This window comes from Bombina bombina, chromosome 6 (genome assembly GCF_027579735.1).
Source record: "Bombina bombina isolate aBomBom1 chromosome 6, aBomBom1.pri, whole genome shotgun sequence".
In the NCBI taxonomy this organism is placed as follows: Eukaryota; Metazoa; Chordata; class Amphibia; order Anura; family Bombinatoridae; genus Bombina; species Bombina bombina.
The window spans coordinates 808,439,189-808,459,097 of NC_069504.1; the positions used below are offsets into that span (position 1 = coordinate 808,439,189).

Below are 19,909 nucleotides of genomic sequence, written 5' to 3' on the forward strand. Positions count from 1 at the left end.
ATTTAGCCAATAATCTTGGAGTATGAATATCAGAAACTGGTACCCAGGAATTTTCTTCAGGAGGATAGTGTCGCCATTTAACCAAGTACTCCAATTGGTGAAGTCTAAGTCTAGAATTGAGAATTCGTTCAACTTCGTATTCCAAGTGATCTCCACATTGAATTGGAGGTTCAGGTTTATGAGTTCTTCGTGGGTCGTCCTGATGAGAATAAGGTTTTAAAAGAGATACATGAAAACTTGAATGGATTCTATAAGAGTTAGGCAAAGTCAAAACAACTGCTGATGGATTGATGATCTTTTCAATAGGAAAGGGACCAATGAATTGGTTGGCTAATTTCTTTGAGGGTACTCCCATGTGTAAATGTTTGGTTGAAAGCCAATCAAAGTCACCCACTTTGTATGTAGGTGCTGGTCTATGTAATTTGTTGTGGTAAGTCTTTTGTTTAGCCTTAGCCTCTGAGAGATGTAATTTTAGAATGTCAAGAGAACTCTTGTTTTTAGAGGCATAATCTTTAGCTGCAGGAGAAGTATCGGAAAGTGATGGTATGGAAATGGTGTTTGGATGATGACCATATGTGGCAAAAAATTGTGTCATTTTAGTCGAACTATTTAAGGAATTGTTATAAGAAAATTCAGCCATAGGCAATAGAGTAAACCAATCATCCTGGATGTGTGAAATGTAACATCTCAAATATTGCTCTAAAATTTGATTTGTCCTTTCTGTAAGTCCATTAGTCTGTGGATAGAATGAAGTGGACAATCTAGAATCAATTTGTAGTAGTTTTACCGAGAGCCTTCCAAAACTTTGAAGTAAACTGGCTTCCCCTATCAGTAATGATGGTTTTAGGTAGACCGTGAAGCTTTACAATTTGTGAGAAAAGAGCCTTTGCTGTTTCTAAAGCACTTGGTTGGTGTCTGAGGGGAATGAAGTGTGCTAGTCTGGTTAGGTGATCTATTGCGACCATAATAGTATTACGTTGTTGAGATGTAGGCAGTTCGACAATGAAGTCCATAAACATTACTGTCCAAGGGGTCTCTGGTATAGAAAGTGGTGTAAGTAAGCCAAAGTTTTTTTACGCTCAGATTTGTTCCTGGCACAGGTATGACATGTCTTTACTTATTCCTCAATGTGATTATCCATATGAGGCCACCAGATAGATCTACGGATCAGTTCAATTGTTTTCTTAATTCCTGGATAACCTGCTAAAAGAGAATCATGAAAATGTGTCAAGAAGGAATGACATAGTTCTGAAGGAATATATAGATTATCACCATGATAGTACAAACCAGTAGCGCTTTTGTTAAGACTCTTTATGGGAATATTAGTATCGGAGTCTAGAGATTTTAAAATATCCATCTCCAGTGTAGTTAAAATGGCGAGAAATTCGTAGCTGGTATAACAGTCGTTGGAGGGTTAGAGTTAGGTACAACTTCAGTGACTCGAGAAAGTGCGTCAGCCTTCATGTTTTTCGATCCTGGTCTATATGTTATGAGGAAATCAAACCTATCAAAAATAGACTCCAGCGTTAACATTTTGATTTTTATTCCCTAAAATAATGCATTTAGGGAAGAAAAATCAAAATGTTAATTTCAGACTCAATGACACTTTACTGACTGTTACAGATGAGGAACAGGACTTGGGAATTATTATTTCAGATGATTTAAAACTTAGTAAACAATGTAGTAATGCAGCGAGTAAGGCTAGCAGAATGCTTGGATGTATTGGTAGAGGAATTTGCAGCAGAAATAGTAAGGTTCTTATGCCACTTTATAGATCATTAGTTAGGCCTCATCTTGAGTATTGTGTGCAGTTCTAGAGGCCATATCTTCAGAAGGATTTTAACAAACTTGAATCTGGGCAAAGGAGGGCTACCAAAATGGTACATGGTCTAAAAAATAAAACTTACCAGGATAGGCTCAATGACCTAAATATGTATAGCTTAGAGGAGATAAGGGAAAGCGGTGATATGATAGCAACTTTCAAGTACGTTAAAGGGCTTAGTAAAACTGAGGCTGCGGGTATTTTACATAAAATGGAAAATTCAAGAACAAGAGGTCATGATCTCAAGCTAAAGGGTAGTAGATTCAGGAGTAATTTGAGGAAGCACTTCTTTACAGAAAGAGTGATTGATTAATGGAATAAACTTCCTCAAGATGTAGTAGCGACAAACACTGTGGGGGACTTTAAAAATGCATGGGACAAGCATAAGGCTATCCTACAAACTAGATAAGTTTATACTGTTAGGTAATATCGGGCAGACTTGCTGGGCCTATGGCTCTTATCTGCCGTAAATATCTATGTTTCTATGTACCTGTCTGGAAGATAGCGTGGTATTTTTCTTTAAATATTCAAGGTTTTTATGATCAGTAAATATTAGGAATAGTTGTGAAGCTCCTTCGAGCAAATGACGCCAGGATTCTAGAGCAAATTTTATTAAAAAAAAAGTTCTTTGTCACCAACTGAATAGTTGGTTTCTGCTGGTTGAAGGATTCTTGAGTAGAATGCTATAGGATGTAATGGAGAAGACTGGTTAGATCTTTGAGAAAGTATAGCTCCTATACCAGTGTTTGATGCATCAACTTAAAGTATGTATTGATATTGTGGATTGGGTAGATGTAGTATAGGAGCTGTAGATAATTTATATTTTTTGAGTTCATCAAAAGCAGATTGTGCATCTGAATTCCAAGTAAACTTTTGGTTTTGTTTTGTCAAGTTTGTTAATGGTTTAACAATCAAAGAAAAGTTGAGGATAAATTTCCTGTAGAAATTTGAAAATCCCAGGAATCTTTGTAGAGCTTTTACTGTTTTGGGTCTGGGCCAGTATAGTATTGCTTAGATCTGATCAGGATCCATTTCTACTCCTTTGGAGGAAAGTATGTATCCAAGGAATTTAATGCGGTTAACATGGAATTTACATTTTTCAAGTTTAGCGAATACTATGAGGTGGCAGAATATCTGCTTCTTTTAAGTCAAACACTTCAGACAAATCTTCATATTCTTGAGGTATGACTATGTTTAAGTTGGAAATACTTAATTGGGGAAAACATGTGTCTTGACAATTAGGGGAGTTGAGGGTAACCCTATTATCCTCCCAATCAATAACGGTTGTGTTTGGACAACCATGGGTAGCCAAGTATAACTGAGTGTAAAGAAGTAGGTATGATATCGAATGATAGATGTTCTGTGTGTCCTTCAGAAGTAGATACAAGAAGAGGGATTGTGTGATGTGTTATAAGGCCCTTCCAAATCAAGGAACCGCCAATAATTTTCACATAGATAGGTTTCTGTTTCAGAACAATGGGAATTTTATTAACTGAAACAAATGTGTGATCCATGAATAGCCCATAGGCTCCTGAGTCTATCATTGCTTCAGTCTTGAGTTGTTGCTGATCTCACTGTAATGATAAACTCAATGAGACATAGGATAAAGGAATATTATGTGAAATTGAATTTATAATTAAATTCTTACCCCGTTTTTGTCTGCCAAGAACTGGGCAATTGGAAACCAGAGGATCCTTACTTGCGCAATATAGACATAGATTTGCCATGCGGCGTCTAGATTTTTCCTCCTGTGTTAACAGACCTTTAACTGTGCCAATCTACATTGGCGTGTAGTTTAAAATGGGTTTTTCTGAGAAAGGAGTTGGGAGTTTTCTTGTGTAAGGTTTAGATTAAAGTCTTTCTGCTTTTCTTTCTCAAATTCTTTTGTCAAGTTTAATACTTAATTTAATTAATTCTTCCAAGGTACTCAGTAGTTCTATTCGTGATAATTCATCCTTTAAAGTCTCAGCGAGACCTAACCTGAATTGGTTTCTTAAACTGATCTGATTCCACTCAGAATCAGCTGACCACATCAGAAACTCTGTAACATATTCCTCAACATGCCTCTTTCCCTGTTTTAAGGCTCTTAAATGGTTATCAGCATTCAACTGTTTATTAACGTCTTCATATAAAATTGTCATAGCAGAAAAAAATCTACAATTGAATTCAAAATAAGGTTATTTGTCTCAAAGAATCGATCAGCCCAAATTCTTGGCTCCCCAGATAAATATGAAATAGTAGTGCAAACTTGTATTCTATCAGTTGTATAAGTACGTGGTTTCATTGTGAATAATAGGTTGCAAGAATTTTTTTTCCCCAGTTTAGGAGACATTAAGTCTTTTATTACATATATTTTTTTTATTTTTTTTTTAAATATTTTTATTGAGGCAATAAAAGAAGTCAGAGTTACAGTCACAGTGTGAAGGACAATATCTCAGATAATAGTAAATGACATTAATTCCTTATTACAAACATGTATACACTGAACAGTAATGGGAACATGGTATTGACCTTAGTGATGCCTCATTTGTTTTGTTAAATAATAGAACATTCAAACGTCAACAATGTAAAGTAGATCCACTCATGGGATCTGGTAACTGGTACTCAGCAGAAGACAGAATTCTTAGATTCAAAATTTCTCATTGTGAGTCATATAAAATAGAAACCAAGTGTTGCATAAGTGTAATCGTCCAAGATATACAGGATGGAAGTTCTTGAACTATAAAGTGTAAAACATCTAATGGACATATCGAGGTAATGAGGGTAGATAACCCGAAGAACTGCTGTTGAGAGGTGGGGCTCGGGGGAGGAGAAAGAGAGGGAAGAGGGAGAAAAAAAAAGGGAGATTTCCCAGCAGGCTTGGAGGAGTGGTCGGCCACCATCAAGCCAGTTCAGTCTTAGGGACTACGTATCAACCCAGCTTCCCGCCGAACTGCCGATATTTCTTGCCCTTCTATACTCCTCCCATGCAAACCAGATAGAGCAGTAGAAATCATAGCGACCCTCAACGCATATTCTTCCATTTTTTGAATGTAGTCTAGGGACTCTAGGACTGGGGTCAGCGTGACAGGGGTATGTTTTGCCCATTGTCTGGCTATAACAAGTTTTGCGGTCAGGAGGATAATAACGCCTAGTAATCGGGATGATTTTGGGAGGTTCTGCAGTCCAAGGTGAAAGAGCGCCATATCTCCAGTGAGTGTGTCAGTGAGACCCAACCTCTGGAGCAATTCCGCTACCTGGGTCCAAAAGTGTCCCAGTTTGGGGCACTCCCACCAGATGTGTAGGTGTGTACCGCGCTGTGCGCAGCCCCTCCCGCAGTCGGCTGACCGGGAGGGGTATATTCTATGCAACCTGGTCGGGACCCAATGCCACCTAAGTAGGATTTTAAGATATAATTTGAACAAGTTAGAGCATCGAACCGCTGCAATGACATCCTGGAGAGCACGCTGCCACTTCCCATCTGGAGCCACCACCCCCAAATCCCTCTCCCAATCCTCTGTAGACTGAGTTTTCATGAAGTGAGTGGAGTTAAGGAGAGTTCTGTAATGAAACGACAGGGAACCCCGCAAAGGTCTGCCCCCCAACCATCTCCTCTCCCACTTGGTGAGGACTCGCATGTTCGATTTCTGAAATCCCCAGGACAGGAGGAGTGAAACCAGACGAAGGTATTCAAACTGTAACTCTCTAGGGAAATTGTCCGTCGGGTAAGTGAGGGGGGGACAGCTAATACGTCTCCTCAATACAGATCCGACAGTAGCCTGATCTCTAAGGCCTCCCATTTCTTGGGGTGGGAGTCAGGGAGGCAATATAGTAGAGCCTTAATGGAGTGTATTGGGGAGGGGTGCGGAGCGACCGAGTCGAGTGACCTCAGCTCCCTCCAAAGTTTCAGGCAGGTCTTGATTATGCGGCTGTGAATTCCGCTCAGCACCTCTGCATGGTCCGGGATCCAAATAAGATCGGCCAAGTCTACTCCGGCGAGCAGCGATCCCTGCTCTATTTGGAACCACCCAGAGGAGCAATCCCTCGCCCCCCCAAGCAGCTATATGCGAGAGCATAGCAGCTTTGTAGTATAATGAGATATTTGGCACAGACATGTCCCCGCACCTTTTTGGTTTTTGTAATTGGGTCAATGGAAGCCTCACGTGACGCCCTTTCCATACGTAATTCGTAAAGATAGACTGAAAGTGGTTGAGGAGATATGCTGGGACCGGAACCGGAAGGCACCTAAAGAAGTAAATCAGTTTTGGTAGCAGGAGCATTTTCACAGCCGCGACCCTACCCGTCCATGAAACCTCTGAGACATTCCAGCCAGTAACCATCTGCTGAAACTCTCTGAGAAGGGACCCATAATTTGGGATCATGGGAGAGCACAACCCCCAAGTGCCTTAGTCCTTCAATGGACCATTTGAACATTTCAAAAGATAGAGTCCTCTCTGAACCCTCTCGAGCTCGCAAGCCTCAATCTGTTTTTTAAGAGCTTGGACTTTCCTTATCAGGGAGTCCGATCTAGCCCCGCTTTGGTACGTTACCAGTCCTCTGGCAACGTCAGGCACTTGAAACAGTCTCAGTACTCAAAGAGAGCTGGCCAACAAGAGTTAGCCTGCAACACTACCAATTGAAGTCATGTTGTAGATAGGAGATAGTCCTCTGCAGATGGTGAAGGAGATTGGATCATCGAACCGGATCTTGCCGAGCTGGTTCCTGCCTGCCTGGGTTCCAGGCCTGGGCCCCGGTCTCAGCGGGGGTCCCGCTCTCTGCAGGCGAGGAGGGTCGCCATCCACATTTCCAGAAGGCAAATTCCAAATCCTCAGCAGGTCCTGAGCCTGCCGCGGAGTAAGGGCTGTGTGTTGAACGCCATCTTTGGTGATGATCAGCTTTGTAGGATATCCCCATCTGTACCGGATTTGGTGCAATCGTAGGACTCTGGTGGATTCATTGAAGCTTCTCCTTTGTTGAAGCGTAAAGGAGGACAGATGTGGGTACAGTGCAATGTCCTTAAATTGTTCTGGGAGTTGAGGTTGTCTCAGAGTCACTTTCATAAGTCTGTCCTTGAAGGAATAGTAATGGAGCCTGGCTATGGTATCTCTAGGTTTATCCATAGGGAGATTCTGCGGTCTAGCCGCTCTATGTATTCTATCAATTCTCGCATCCTGTTCCCCTGCAGGACCCATAATAGCTCTGAAGAGTGCTTGGGCATACTTTTCTAGTTCCTGAGGGCCCACAGACTCAGGAATTCCTCGTATTCTAATATTGTTCCGTCTGGAACGGTCTTCTAGGTCTGCTAGTTTCACTTCCAGTGAGGACACCTGGTCTGCTAGATTTTGAGTATAGCTAATTCAGTTCGTATGATCTACTAGTAGGTCTTCCTGTTTGCGTTCTATAATATCTGTTCTCTCGTTGACTGTGACAATGTCCTTCCTTAGGTCATCAAAAGACCTCTCTAGTTTGTCGAATCGCTTTGCAAAGGATTGGGTTTGTTGGTCCAATAGCAGTTTTATAGAGTCAATGGTGATTAATTCATTCTGCGTGCGGGAGGGTGGCGAGCTCCTCACACTAGCCCTACCTTCAGATAGAGGTGGAGAAATGGATCTGTCATCATCTGAAATGTCCGGTATAGGATCTCTAATGGGTTTGAAATTATCCCGGACTGTATGCTTTGAGGGATGGGGTCCCTTCGACTTCCTTTTGGCTTGCTGTGACATTGTATAGCAGGACCTTTAGTTGCAGGTGTATAGTATATCAGAGGTCTTATAGAAGAAAAAAGAAGGGTCTCAGCTGGGGAGACCTGGCAGGCACAGCTTTTTCGCACCAGTGGGGAGGGGTGCCGCAGAATTTAGCACCTCATGGCCAAGCCAAATAAGTTAGATAAGTGAGGAATGTCTCTAGTACAAGGCTATTTCAGCAGTGGCTACATGGTGGTCAGGCTGAGGGGTGGGTAGTAAATAGCTTCTGGGGCTAATATTCCTTAATATGACGTGTCTCTCCCCAGGGAAAGTGCCACCACTGGTCTCAGCCAGGAAAGGGAAGTAGGGTATGACCCACTCTAGGAGGTAGAGCGGGAAAGGGGGGGGGAGAGACACTATGGATCCGCACCCCCCTGCACAGCTGGCAGAAACAGAGGCCTTGGCTTTCAGGAGGGGTCAGGGGTGGCTGAAGTAGTGTGGAGTTTTAGATACAGAACAGGAAAGATATTGTTGTATTATTATGTAAACTGCATCAGCAACCTAGGCAGCTATAAACTTGCTTATTCCTGTCCTCTTTTTCTTATGTTCACTCACTCTTGCTTTGCACCTATAATTCCTCCTATATTGGTGCTTTACTAGGCTGTAGGGGGAGGGTGCTTTGTCTAAGAATTTCAGGAGCCTTTCAGTCCAGGTTAGCCCACTAATGTGAATAATTTACTCCCCAGCAATTCACAAAGTCAGTGAGGAAAGTGTCTTTTATCTGAAATTGTGTCCACGTGGCTAGCTGGCCTGTAATGTCTTACACTCCCCTATGTTAGAGACATGCAGGTTAATGAGTAAACAACCTGCAAAATCTCCAGTTCCAGATAAGGAGGACAAATAATTTTTTGCACCAAGCCTTTCAAGCGTTAGGGCAGAGGGTTTGCTGTTTCTTATGTTATTAATGTGGGATACGCCGTTCAGCGCTGTGTAGTAGGAGGCTTAAGATGGCGACTTTCGCGCCACAACTCAGGAGACACCCGATATGGCCCCAAACAGTTAGCCCCAGCTGTAAGTTAAATTCTTTATTATAAAGCAGGGAAGTGGCTATTAGTAATTGAAAGGGGCCTCGGCCACCTCTATAAAAGATTACTCACAAGCCGATGGTCTGATTCAGGAAGGGCCGCCTTGGAGTAACTTCAGAGCTGGGTTCAGACTGCTGGTGTGAATACGGCTGGGCTCCAGAGCGGATCCCCGACCCTCCGGAGCTAAATGAGTGCTGGGCTTAGTCGTAGGCGTAGCTTTTGGGCTCAGCTTGCACAACCGGAGCTATTCTGTGAGGCACTTAAACGGCTATGGAAGTTAGGTTTCCTGTGTCTGCTCTGTATGTATAGCCGCAAGTTCCGACCGCTGTTGGATGTGAGGCACCTCCGCTGCTGCTCCTCCAAACTCTGCAGCCTTGTCTTTTGGTGATGTCCTCCAGAGCGGATCCCCGACCTTCCGGAGGTGATGTAGCTGCACACGTTAGGTAGCGAGTCTCTTTATTACAAAAAAACACAGATTTTTAGGCTTGATTATTCTGTCAACACTCAACCTTTTGTTTTAGGCTAGAACAAATCGGAGAACAAATAAATGTAAGTTTGTAGCTACTGGATTCAGGTATACTCTGCTCACTATTGAATAGGGTAAATGAGCAAGTGCCTGAGATGTAGCAGTGATACTGAACAGAAAGAAACAAAGTTTCACTTTGAAACAACTCACTGACAATGTCAAGTCAGAGTAAGTTACGGTACTTTCAGTTTATGTTGTAGGGTTATGGTTAAGTAATAACTGATAGACAAATAATAGTTAGCTGTAATAACTCTGTTAATGTAGCATCTTAGAGTAGGAAGCTTTAGGCACATTGATATGCAAAGTAGATATGGTTCAGAGTAAAAAAATATGCAAAAAGATTGACAAGGCAGTTTGATATACAGAGTACTTGCGGTAAGACCAGAGAGCGTGCAGCTGAATGAGGTGAGTTGGAAGAGCACAGACAGCGTCTGTGTGAGACCGTACAGCGTGCAGCTGAATAAGGTGAGCTGGAGGATTACAGACAGCGTCTGTGAAGGCGGAGTGAAGATCCGGACTGAGGCTCAGGTGAGACCTGAATGAGTTAAAAATACACAAACAGCGTCTGTTCAAAGTGGCATTGGAAACCGGACTGCTGGTAACAATAAAAGGAAGAGAGCTGGTAAAACACAGACAGCATCTGTGTGAAGTCGAAGTAGTTTTCCAGAGCTTCAATGGTAATGAAAGTTCAGGCAGCAGAAACTACTCTCAGGTTTAGAGAGCAATACAAGGCACAGGTAATCTGAATAATCGAGCAATTTGAATGAGCAGGAAGAGAGAATTTAGAGAGAGGAGAGAATGGGAGGTATTTAGGATTTAAAGGTACAGGGATGTTACAATCACGGATGCTTCCTTACAAGTCATTAAGCTGGGAGCAAAAATTTCTGGTTTTGCGGTTTTAGCTCGCAGAGCCTTATGGTTGAAGTCCTGGTCTACGGATGTTTCATCTAAGTCCAAACTCTTGGCGATCCCCTACAAGGGTAAGACCTTGTTTGGGCCTGGGTTGGCTGAAATTATCTCAGATGTTACAGGAGGGAAGGGATCTTTTCTTCGTCAAGATAAAAAGAATAAGCAGAAAGGACGTCAGAGTAATTTTCGTTCCTTTAGTAACTTTAGAGGTAAACCCTCTTCTCCCTCCTCCAAGATCAAGCCAAGTCTTCCTGGAAGCCTAGTCAGTCTTGGAACAAGGGGAAGCAGTCTAAGAAACCCGCAGCTGACTCCAAGTCAGCATGAAGGGTCGGCCCCCGATCCGGGAGCGGATCCAATAGGGGGCAGACTTTCTCTTTTTGCTCAAGCCTGGTTACGAGATTTTCCGGATCCCTGGGCGGTGGACATCGTATCCCAAGGGTACAAAATGGAATTCAAGACTTTTTTCCTCCCAGAGGCAGGTTTCTCCTCTCTAAATTATCTGTAGACTAGATAAAAAGAGGCGTTCTTACATTGTGTCAAGGACCTTGCTGCTCTGGGAGTAATAGTTCCAGTTCCTCCGCAGGAACAGGGTATGGGGTTTTACTCAAATCTGTTCGTAGTTCCCAAAAAGGAGGGAACTTTCAGGCCAATTTTAGACCTGAAGTGTCTAAACAAGTTCCTCAGAGTACCATCCTTCAAGATGGAGACTTTACGTTCCATTCTTCCCTTGGTCCAAGAGGGTCAGTTCATGACAACCATAGACCTAAAGGATGCATACATTCATGTTCCCATTCACAAGGATCATCACAAGTTTCTGAGATTCGCCTTCTTGGGCAATCACTTTCAGTTTGTGGCTCTTCCATTCAGCCTTGCCACAGCCCCCAGAATTTTCTAAAAGGTTCTGGGGGCTCGATTGGCAGTGATCTGGTCTCGGGGCATTGCAGTGGCACCATATCTGGACGGCATTCTGGTTCAGGCGCCGTCTTTTCAACAAGCAAACTCTCATACAGAGATCTTGTTGTCTTTTCGCTCCCACAGATGGAAGGTGAATCTGGGAAAAAGTTATCTGATTCCAGCTACAAGAGTAGTGTTCTTGAGGACCATAATAAGAAATGCAAATATTTCTGACAGAGGTCAGAAAATGTAAGATTTTCAACTCTTGCCTTGCCCTTCAGTCCTCTCCTCGGCCGTCAGTGGCTCAATGTATGGAGGTAATTGGCCATCTCAGACCTCTGCAATTATGCATGCTCAGACAATGGAACGGGGACTATGCAAATCTGTCTCCGCAAATAGATCTGGATCAGGCGACAAAGGACTCTCTTCCGTGGTGGTTGTCTCAGGAACACCTCTCCCAGGGGACTTGCTTCCGCAGACCCTCCTGGGTTATTGTGACCACAACGAGCAGTCTGGCGCTCGTTGAAGGCTCAGGGCCTATGGACTCGGGAGGAGTCGGATCTCCCCATAAACATTTTAGATCTAAGAGCGATCTTCAATGCTCTGCTGGCCTGGCCTCAGTTGGCTTTAGAATATCACAATAGTCCAACACACACTGCAGTAATATTAGGTGCACGCTATAGCTGGGCACTGTACAACCCAGCAAAAAATATATCCAAAATAAAGAGAATAGCAGCACTCCAATGGATAATTCTCCAATTTTTATTTCATAGCCAAGAGCACAAAAAGACAGCAACGTTTCGGACTACATGTCCATCATGCCATAAATACACCATTTCCACTTCCTCCTTAAATACCCCTTAGGACACACCCACCAGACAACAGTTAACTCTTTCTACACCATAATAGTGACATTTTCTCATTAGCATATATACATATCCTAACTCTTAATATTATTACATAAAAGTCAATTACCTATTCACCTTTACAAAAAGAGGTGAAATATTACACAATGATTCAGAAGCAACAATCAATATTATAAAAAATAATACTTAAGTATATTCATCTTAGTTTCTTTTTTCTTGTTGTTTTCTTTTTTTCTTTCATCACCATAAATTTTCACAAAGCCTGGGGAACATCTAATTCTATATACAATGCTATCCATTCAGAAAAAAAGAAAATTAATGACACATCATACATTTCTTTACAAAAAACAGATAAATCATAATCCTTATTCATACCCAATGGTGATAATGAGTTTAAAGTAAAAATCCAGAATGCCTCTCTCTGTTTAAGATGCTGTTCTCGTCTACAGGGGGGAATATGTTCCAAAACTTGAAACCTAAGTTGACTAACTCCATGTTGGGCCTCTAACTAACTCCATGTTGGCTAACTCCATGTTGGCTATGAAATAAAAATTGGAGAATTATCCATTGGAGTTCTGCTATTCTATTTATTTTGGACTCGGTTGGCTTTAGCCCGGTTTATCAGGTTCCAGTCGGACAACATAACATCAGTGGCATACATCAACGACCAGACGGAAACTCAGAGTTCCTTGGCCATGGTAGAGGTGACCAGAATTATTCAGTGGGCGGAGACCCACAACTGATATCTATCTGCGATCCACATTCCAGGAGTGGACAATTGGGAAGCAGATTTTCTGAGCAGACAGACTTTTCATCTCAGGGAGTGGAAACTACATCCGAAGGTGTTCTCCAGTTTGATCCTCAAATGGGGGCAGCCAGAACTGGATCTCATGGCTTCTCTTTTTTTTCAATCTCTTGGTATCCTTTGTTAGTTGGTGGCTGCACATATTCCTCTTGTCATTGGCTCACCAGATGTGTTCAGCTAGCTTCCAGTAGTGCATTGCTATTCCTTCAACAAATGTTACCAAGAAAAGGAAGCAAATTTGATAAAGGAAATAAATTGGAAAGTTGATTAAAATTGTATGCTCTATCTGAATGATGTAAACCATTTTGAGTTTCATGTCCCTTTAAAATTAAAGATACTGGATGATATAAGCAAATTAATTCTGTTTATCAATGATTGTGTGGAGTGCAAAGAATACTCTGTCAAACTAAAACCAGTACAGAGGGGTTCCCGGAGAAATAACAGAGCCGCCAAACAATAGAATAGGTTAAAGGGACATAATACTCATATGCTTAATTACTTGAAACTGATGCAGTATAACTGTAAAAAGCTGACAGGAAAATATCACCTGAACATCTCTATGTAAAAAAGGAAGATATTATACCTCACAATTTCCTCAGCTCAGCAGAGTAAGTCATGTGTAAAAAATTATACTTCAGCTGCTGTCCAGCTGCAGATTAAAAAAAAGAAGAAATTAACAGCAGCCAGTCAGCATCAGCATTGCTGAGGTCATTAACTATTTTACTGTGATCTCATGAGATTTCACTTAACTCACTCATGAGATTTCATAGTAAACTTCCTTAAACTGAATAGGGAAATAACATGAGTGTGCATGAGGCTCATTCCCTTGCAGATCCCAGGACAGACATATTGATTTGTTGCTTAAAGCCCTTTACAATGGGTTGTGAATACTTAGGACATTTTGAGGTAAAATATCTTTTTTACATAGAGATGTTCAGCTGATATTTTCTAGTCAGGCTTTTACAGCTATGCTGCAGCACTTTCAAATGTTTCAACATTTGGGTAGCATGTCCCTTTAAAACACTGTTAACCTTAATCTCACTGCCGTAAAGGTATCAAACATCCCTGAAACAGTGGCGTCACTAGGGTTGGTGTCACCCGGTGCGGTAAGTTATGGTGTCACCCCCCCCAGAAAGCAGACACACACAAAAACACAGGCAAACACACATACAAACACTCAGACACACTTAAAACATACTCAGATGCACACACAAACACTCGGAAACACACTCAGACACACACACAAAAACACGCACACAAAAACACTCAGACACACACACACACACAAAAACACTGAGACACACACACACACACACACACACAAAAACACTCAGACACACACACACACACACACACAAAAACTCAGACACACACTTACAAAATATGTAAACTGCACTGCATTAATTATAAAGTGCATGCCTAGAGCTGCTCCCTGGCTCAGCAGAGCATCAAATGAAAGATAAACAGAGCACCCTAAAAATAAATCACTAAAGAAAAGTTTTAGGTGCGCAAACTATGAAAATTCTGCTCTCTGACTCTGTTCCTAGCCTGTCAGTGCACAACCCCCGGGCCGCGTGCCTACCGCTTCTTATGGCCAATCACCTCTGCACTTTGCCCACCCCCAGACCCCCGCCCTCCTACCTGTTCAGTGTGCACTTAGTGTACCGTAACCGTAATGGTCTGGTGGGCATCATACGTGGCTCCTTCACTTTAAAGACAGTGTCAAACAGTCATGCGGTCAGGTGCCAGGCATCCCCTCATGATTTGCCAGTTCCCGTTTAGAGAGACAGCACAGCAGTGAGTGACTCCACTGCTCCACATGTCACTGAACAGTGAGCACAGATAGGCAGGCAGGTTTAGGCTAGCAGTGCAACTTTGCAAGCCCCACGGCATGCCCACAACATTCATAGCGAAATTGGGCAGGGGAGAAGCAAAGTACAAACAAGCAAAAGCAGCCGGGAAAACTATTTGTTGAAATTGCAGCACTGGCTCAAGGGGCAAAAAAATTGTGTGTCTACAACTTCCCCAGTCCCACCAATGTTCACAAATGCCAGCCCCTCTAATAAAAAAAAAATCTATGCATCTCAACATTGTATTTCTTTGAATTTCAATAAAATTTAAAAAAAATAAAAAATTTTTTTTTTTTTTTTGGTGTCACCCCCTGGAGGGTGTCACCCGGGTGCGGCCCGCCCCCCCCTAGTGACGCCACTGCCCTGAAATCCACAATGTAATAATTAGGTTTCCCAATGCTTACTATAGCATTTGTAACACAGAGTGGTTGCACATTGGCAACAGGATCATTTACTAGGAAGCAGAACTGTAGACTTTGACAGAAGAAGAAGCAAGCATGGATGACTTGTAGTTTGCAGAGCAAAAACAGGTCACACAGAGTCTCAATGCCAGTAATTGGTACAGTGATCTAACTCAATCAACTCCCGTTTCTGAGTCTTATTTAGTCAACAGTTCATGGCCGTACTAAAATAGCTTTAAAGCATGTTCTCATAATTTGTGTCAAATTTATTACCTATCTGGAAAAGTAAAGCTTCTATTGAAGCTCATAAAATCTGCAAAGTAGCAGATACAACAGAGATTCCATAAGGCAAACTAATAGAAAAATCTATATAGAGTATAATGTGCAATCTGGTTGTTATGTGCGGCCAACATGCAGGTAGGAGATTTCTTGAAAGCTTCAAATCTAGAGCAGAGGATGTGGCCAAGATTCAGGGGGGGGGGAAAATAGGTGCTAAGTCAGATAAGGTCACAAGTGCAGAAATAGCTCTGTAGCCGTTTCGCATTTTGCTGTACAATTGTGGAGATAATGGATCAGATTAACAAACCTTCTCTGGTGTAAGACACTGTTGTAGCTATCCATGATGGCTACTACCCAGAAACCCTTTCCTCAGAAACTCCCTCTGTTCTACACCACTGTCTCTTTGCTCTCACTTTGTTCTCTGTTCTATACCTGTACCTTTTTAACCGGATGAGTATGATTTTTATTATGTATTATCTTTACTATTGTATAATTATAAAGGTCTGTAATTCATTCTCTATTTATTCTCTTTTCAGTATTTTATTGATCATCATAATGTTATGTATCTGTCTATACTTCTTAGAGCCTGATGATAAAACAAACTTGCTACCATGGGGAGAAATCACTCAAACTCTCTTTTTCAAGCATTATATTGTAACGTTTGTGTCTCTCCTTCACACCCAGAATCCGGCATAGCTAGATAAACAGCTCTCAAGGTAAAACAAAAAATTTTTTAAAGGGACAGTCAAGTCCAAAAAAAACTTTCATGATTCAAATAGGGCATGTAATTTTAAACAACTTTCCAGTTTACTTTTATTACCAATTTTGCTTTGTTCTCTTTGTATTCTTAGTTGTAAGCTAAATTTAGGAGGTTCATATGTTAATTTCTTAGACCTTGAAGGCCGCCTCTAATCTGACAGTTTTTCACCACTAGAGGGCATAATTTCACGTGTTTCATATAGATAAAATTGAGCTCATGCCCGTAAATTTACCTATGAGTCAGCACTGATTGGCTTAAATGCAAATCTGTCAAAAGAACTGAAATAAGGGGGCAGTTTGCAGAGGCTTAGATACAAGGTAATCACAGAGGTAAAAAGTATAATAATATAACTGTGTTGGTTATGCAAAGCTGGGGAATGGGTAATAAAGGGATTATCTATCTTTTTAAACAACAATAATTCTGCTGTTGACTGCTCCTTTAAGGGACTTCATAATACTAACAACAAGACTTCTCAGATAATCTAACTAGCGTGGATAGCTTTATATCATCAGGTCCTTAGTGAGCTAACCAGCTTTTAAGGTAGATATTCCCCTTCCAAATTCCTCTGAAGAACCTTGTAACACTACCAGACCTTTTTAGATAATCTTGCTTGAGCAGAAAGCTTTAGAGAATCAGACCTAAAGGAATGAGTGCTTTTGTCTGGGGAAAAAAATAATGGAAATATTTGGATGTTCTTTTATGCTGCATATGTCTGGCTAGAAAATCCTGCTGTCAGGGACCATATGAAGCTATCTAAGGTTATAGATACTCAAGGCAGTATAAGATTCCCTAGAGGATAACCAATTAAAATGGAACTTAAAACTCCTGCTTGTCAAGAAATGCAGGGAGTACTTTCCTACTGTTCCTTTAATGTTGTGAAATGTTGCTATCCCCCACAGATTAGTCTGAGCAAGTGTGGAGAGTATTGGTGGAACGCTATTTTGGAAGGGGAAGAAACGATAGACATTGACAAGATTAACAAAGAACGCAGCATGGCATCTGTTGACGAAGAAGAGCATGCAGTGCTGGATCGCTTAACCTTTGACTACCACCAGAAACTGCAGGGGAAACCCCAGAGCCATGAGATGGTATGTCCCATCATGCAAGGAAAACTGCAACCCTCACATGTAGATTTACAAACTCCTTTATCCATTACACTTTTACAAACTGCTCAGGCACAGTGCTCTTTACCTGCCTCTCCATCCTTGTCCATTGTCCATATACTAGTAACCGTACACTCACTTCACATGGAAACTTATTTTAAATACACTTAAATGAATTTAAATTCTAGTATAAGTATCTCTTCCGACATTTACCAATGTACAGTGGTTGGGTAAAAAAGAAATACCATAAATATACATTACTTATATTGGGTAGAAAAACACTTAGACTCATTGCACTAGACCATGTAGGGTCCCCACTATAACTTACAGCTCAGTATGCTGATAAAGGAATCATATTTATACTGTATTTAGCAGTGGTGTATAGGAAGAGGTATTAAGTGCTAAAATTGCATTCTCCAATTAAATTTTCTACTATAGCGGCCCTTTAAGCTTGTTTTGGTACGTAAAAACTTGCCCAAAAACAGTTGATTTTGAAGTTAACATGAAGCGCATGTTAGTGCAAAAGAATACGAGCAAAAAATAAATATTTCTTGGGCACAGGACAATTAAAAACAAAAAAAAACCCTCTAATTTGGTAAATTGCTAATTAAAGGGAATACAGGGATTACGCAAGTAAAGTATATGATTTTTGTTTAATATACTGAGGCTTCTCTGCTTTTTAGCTTACAATTTCCCATCCTGTTATCTTCCTGCAGAAAGTCCATGACATGCTGAAGAAGGGCTGGGACGCAGATGGGTCACCATTTAGGGGACAGAAATTTGACCCATCCATGTTTAACATCTCACCTGGGGCTGTGCAGTTTTGAGAAGAAAGGAGTGTCTAATGATTCTCCTAGTTTATCCCAACTATTGCTAAAAATACGGTGTCACATCTGGGAATTTGAATCCCTATTTAAAGCCGCTCTTTTAACACAGCTGAGACCTTGGAACGGTGTGATTTCTTCGGATGGCTAACTTCTGCCTAATAACATTTTGTGTTCACCAAGCATTTGCACATGTCAGGTTCCTCTCTCTTTCTGTCTATATTGATTCTCTGAGAAGGACACCATAGGGAGATTCTAAAGACATTTTGTGTTTGTTAAATATTTCCCCGTCCAGAGGATCTACATAAATGAATTGTGAAATGTATTTGCAGGCATTTGTGTTACTTGTAGGAAAACAGCTAAAGGAACTGTAAACACCTTGAGTTACCTTCATATAAAATGTTTAGCTATACATAGTAAAACAACTTTGCAATATAATTTTATTATATATTTTGCTTTTTTTCATGCAACTTTTAGCTCTGAAAATTGTGGATTTTCTAATTCACAGAACTGGAAACGCACACTTCAGACTTTGCAAGGCTAAACCTGGTACATACATATCCCCTTATTGGTTTTAGCAAACAATATTCAGTTTATACTAATACAATGACTGTGCCTTACTTATTTCCACCAGATAAGGCTAGTGGGTGTGAAGTGTGGCTACTAAGAAACGATTGCAGCAAACAAAATGTAAATTTGTTTTAAAAATGTTTAGACTGATGTGATGTGTTATTCTTTTGCATGACGTACCTTGAAATTACAAGGTGTTTAGTGGTCTTTTAAAGAAACTCCAGAAATGTTATTGACTTTCCTGGAAACGCATTCATTTCTATTATTATATTACAATTATTTTGTGTGTAGTTGTTTAACCTCTTCACGCCGTTAGAACGTTCCATGCCGGCCTAACAGCGCTGGATTTTTAACGCCTTTAGGATGGCATGGAACGTCCTACAATACATGGCATACTGCAGCTTTCACCTTTGATGAAGGCAAGGATCGGCCTGGGGGTAGTGCTTAGCCACGTAGGCCTTTTCCCCCATGATCCGATCCAAGCCTTGAAATCACGCAATCACATGGATTTTTACTAATAGTGTTACATCGGAACTTTGTTCCGATGTGAACACTATTGTACCGCCACGTAGGGGTTAATATCTGGTACTTTCATAACATTTCTTTAAAGTCATAATATCATTATCAAATAGATACACTGGATCAGCAATTTACTTTTCTGTAAAGTAGCTTATAATCAATTTGACCACAAATGAATTCACTGTAACTTAAAGAAAAACAAAAACGGACACTTGTATTATAAAACATTTTAAAACAGTCTTATGTTTGTATGAATTGTTTAATATATTTTACCTATACAACATGGTCAAATTCCTTATTAAAGTCACCTATTAGTGTGATTGAATACAAAACCATATTGCTAATGTTTTTATATTTATGTATTTTTATTTATTTTATATTTAAATTTTTAAAGGACAATGAAAGTCAAAATTAAATCTTAATGATTGAGATAGATACAATTTTAAGAACATTTTCAATTGACTTTTATTATCGAATTGACTTCATTCTCTTGGTATCCTTGGGTGAAAAGTATATCTAGGAGCAGTTACTTAGAGCTGACTGGTAATTGGTCGCTACACACATGCCCCTTGTCATTGGTTCACCAGTTGTCTTCAGCTAGATCCCAATAGAGCATTGCTGCTCTGAAGCTGAGTCTGTTTGTTTAAAGGGACAGTAAAGTCAAAATTAAACTTTTTATGATGTAATTTAAAAAAAAATCTTGTCAATTTACTTTTGATATATAATTTGCTTCATTTTATTGGTATCCCTTGTTGAAAAGAATACCTAGGTAGGTTCAGGAGCAGCAATGCACACTACTGGGAGTTAGCTGCTGATTGGTTGATTCACATATATGCCTCTTGTCATTGGCATACTGGATATGTTCAGCTAACTCCCAGTAGTGCATTGATGCACCTTCAACAAAGGATACCAAAAGAATAAAGCCAATTTGATAATAAAAGTATATTAGAAAGTTGGTTAAAATTGTATGATCTGAGTCATGAAATAACAATTTTGGGCTTAATGTCCCTTTTAACCTCTTGCAGAGCATTTT

At 40.7% G+C, this 19,909-nt stretch overlaps 1 protein-coding gene across 1 annotated transcript in view; it reads left to right on the plus strand.

Moving 5' to 3' along the window:
• Positions 1-19,114, plus strand: part of NUDCD3 (NudC domain containing 3) — a 109,204-nt gene extending 90,090 nt beyond the window's left edge. Inside the window, exons 6-7 of the mRNA XM_053718149.1 lie at positions 16,760-16,948; positions 17,680-19,114. Of these exons, the coding sequence (XP_053574124.1) occupies positions 16,760-16,948; positions 17,680-17,790 (300 nt within the window). The 3' untranslated portion in view covers positions 17,791-19,114. The remainder of the gene's footprint in view (positions 1-16,759; positions 16,949-17,679) is intronic.
• Positions 19,115-19,909: the final 795 nt, after the last annotated feature.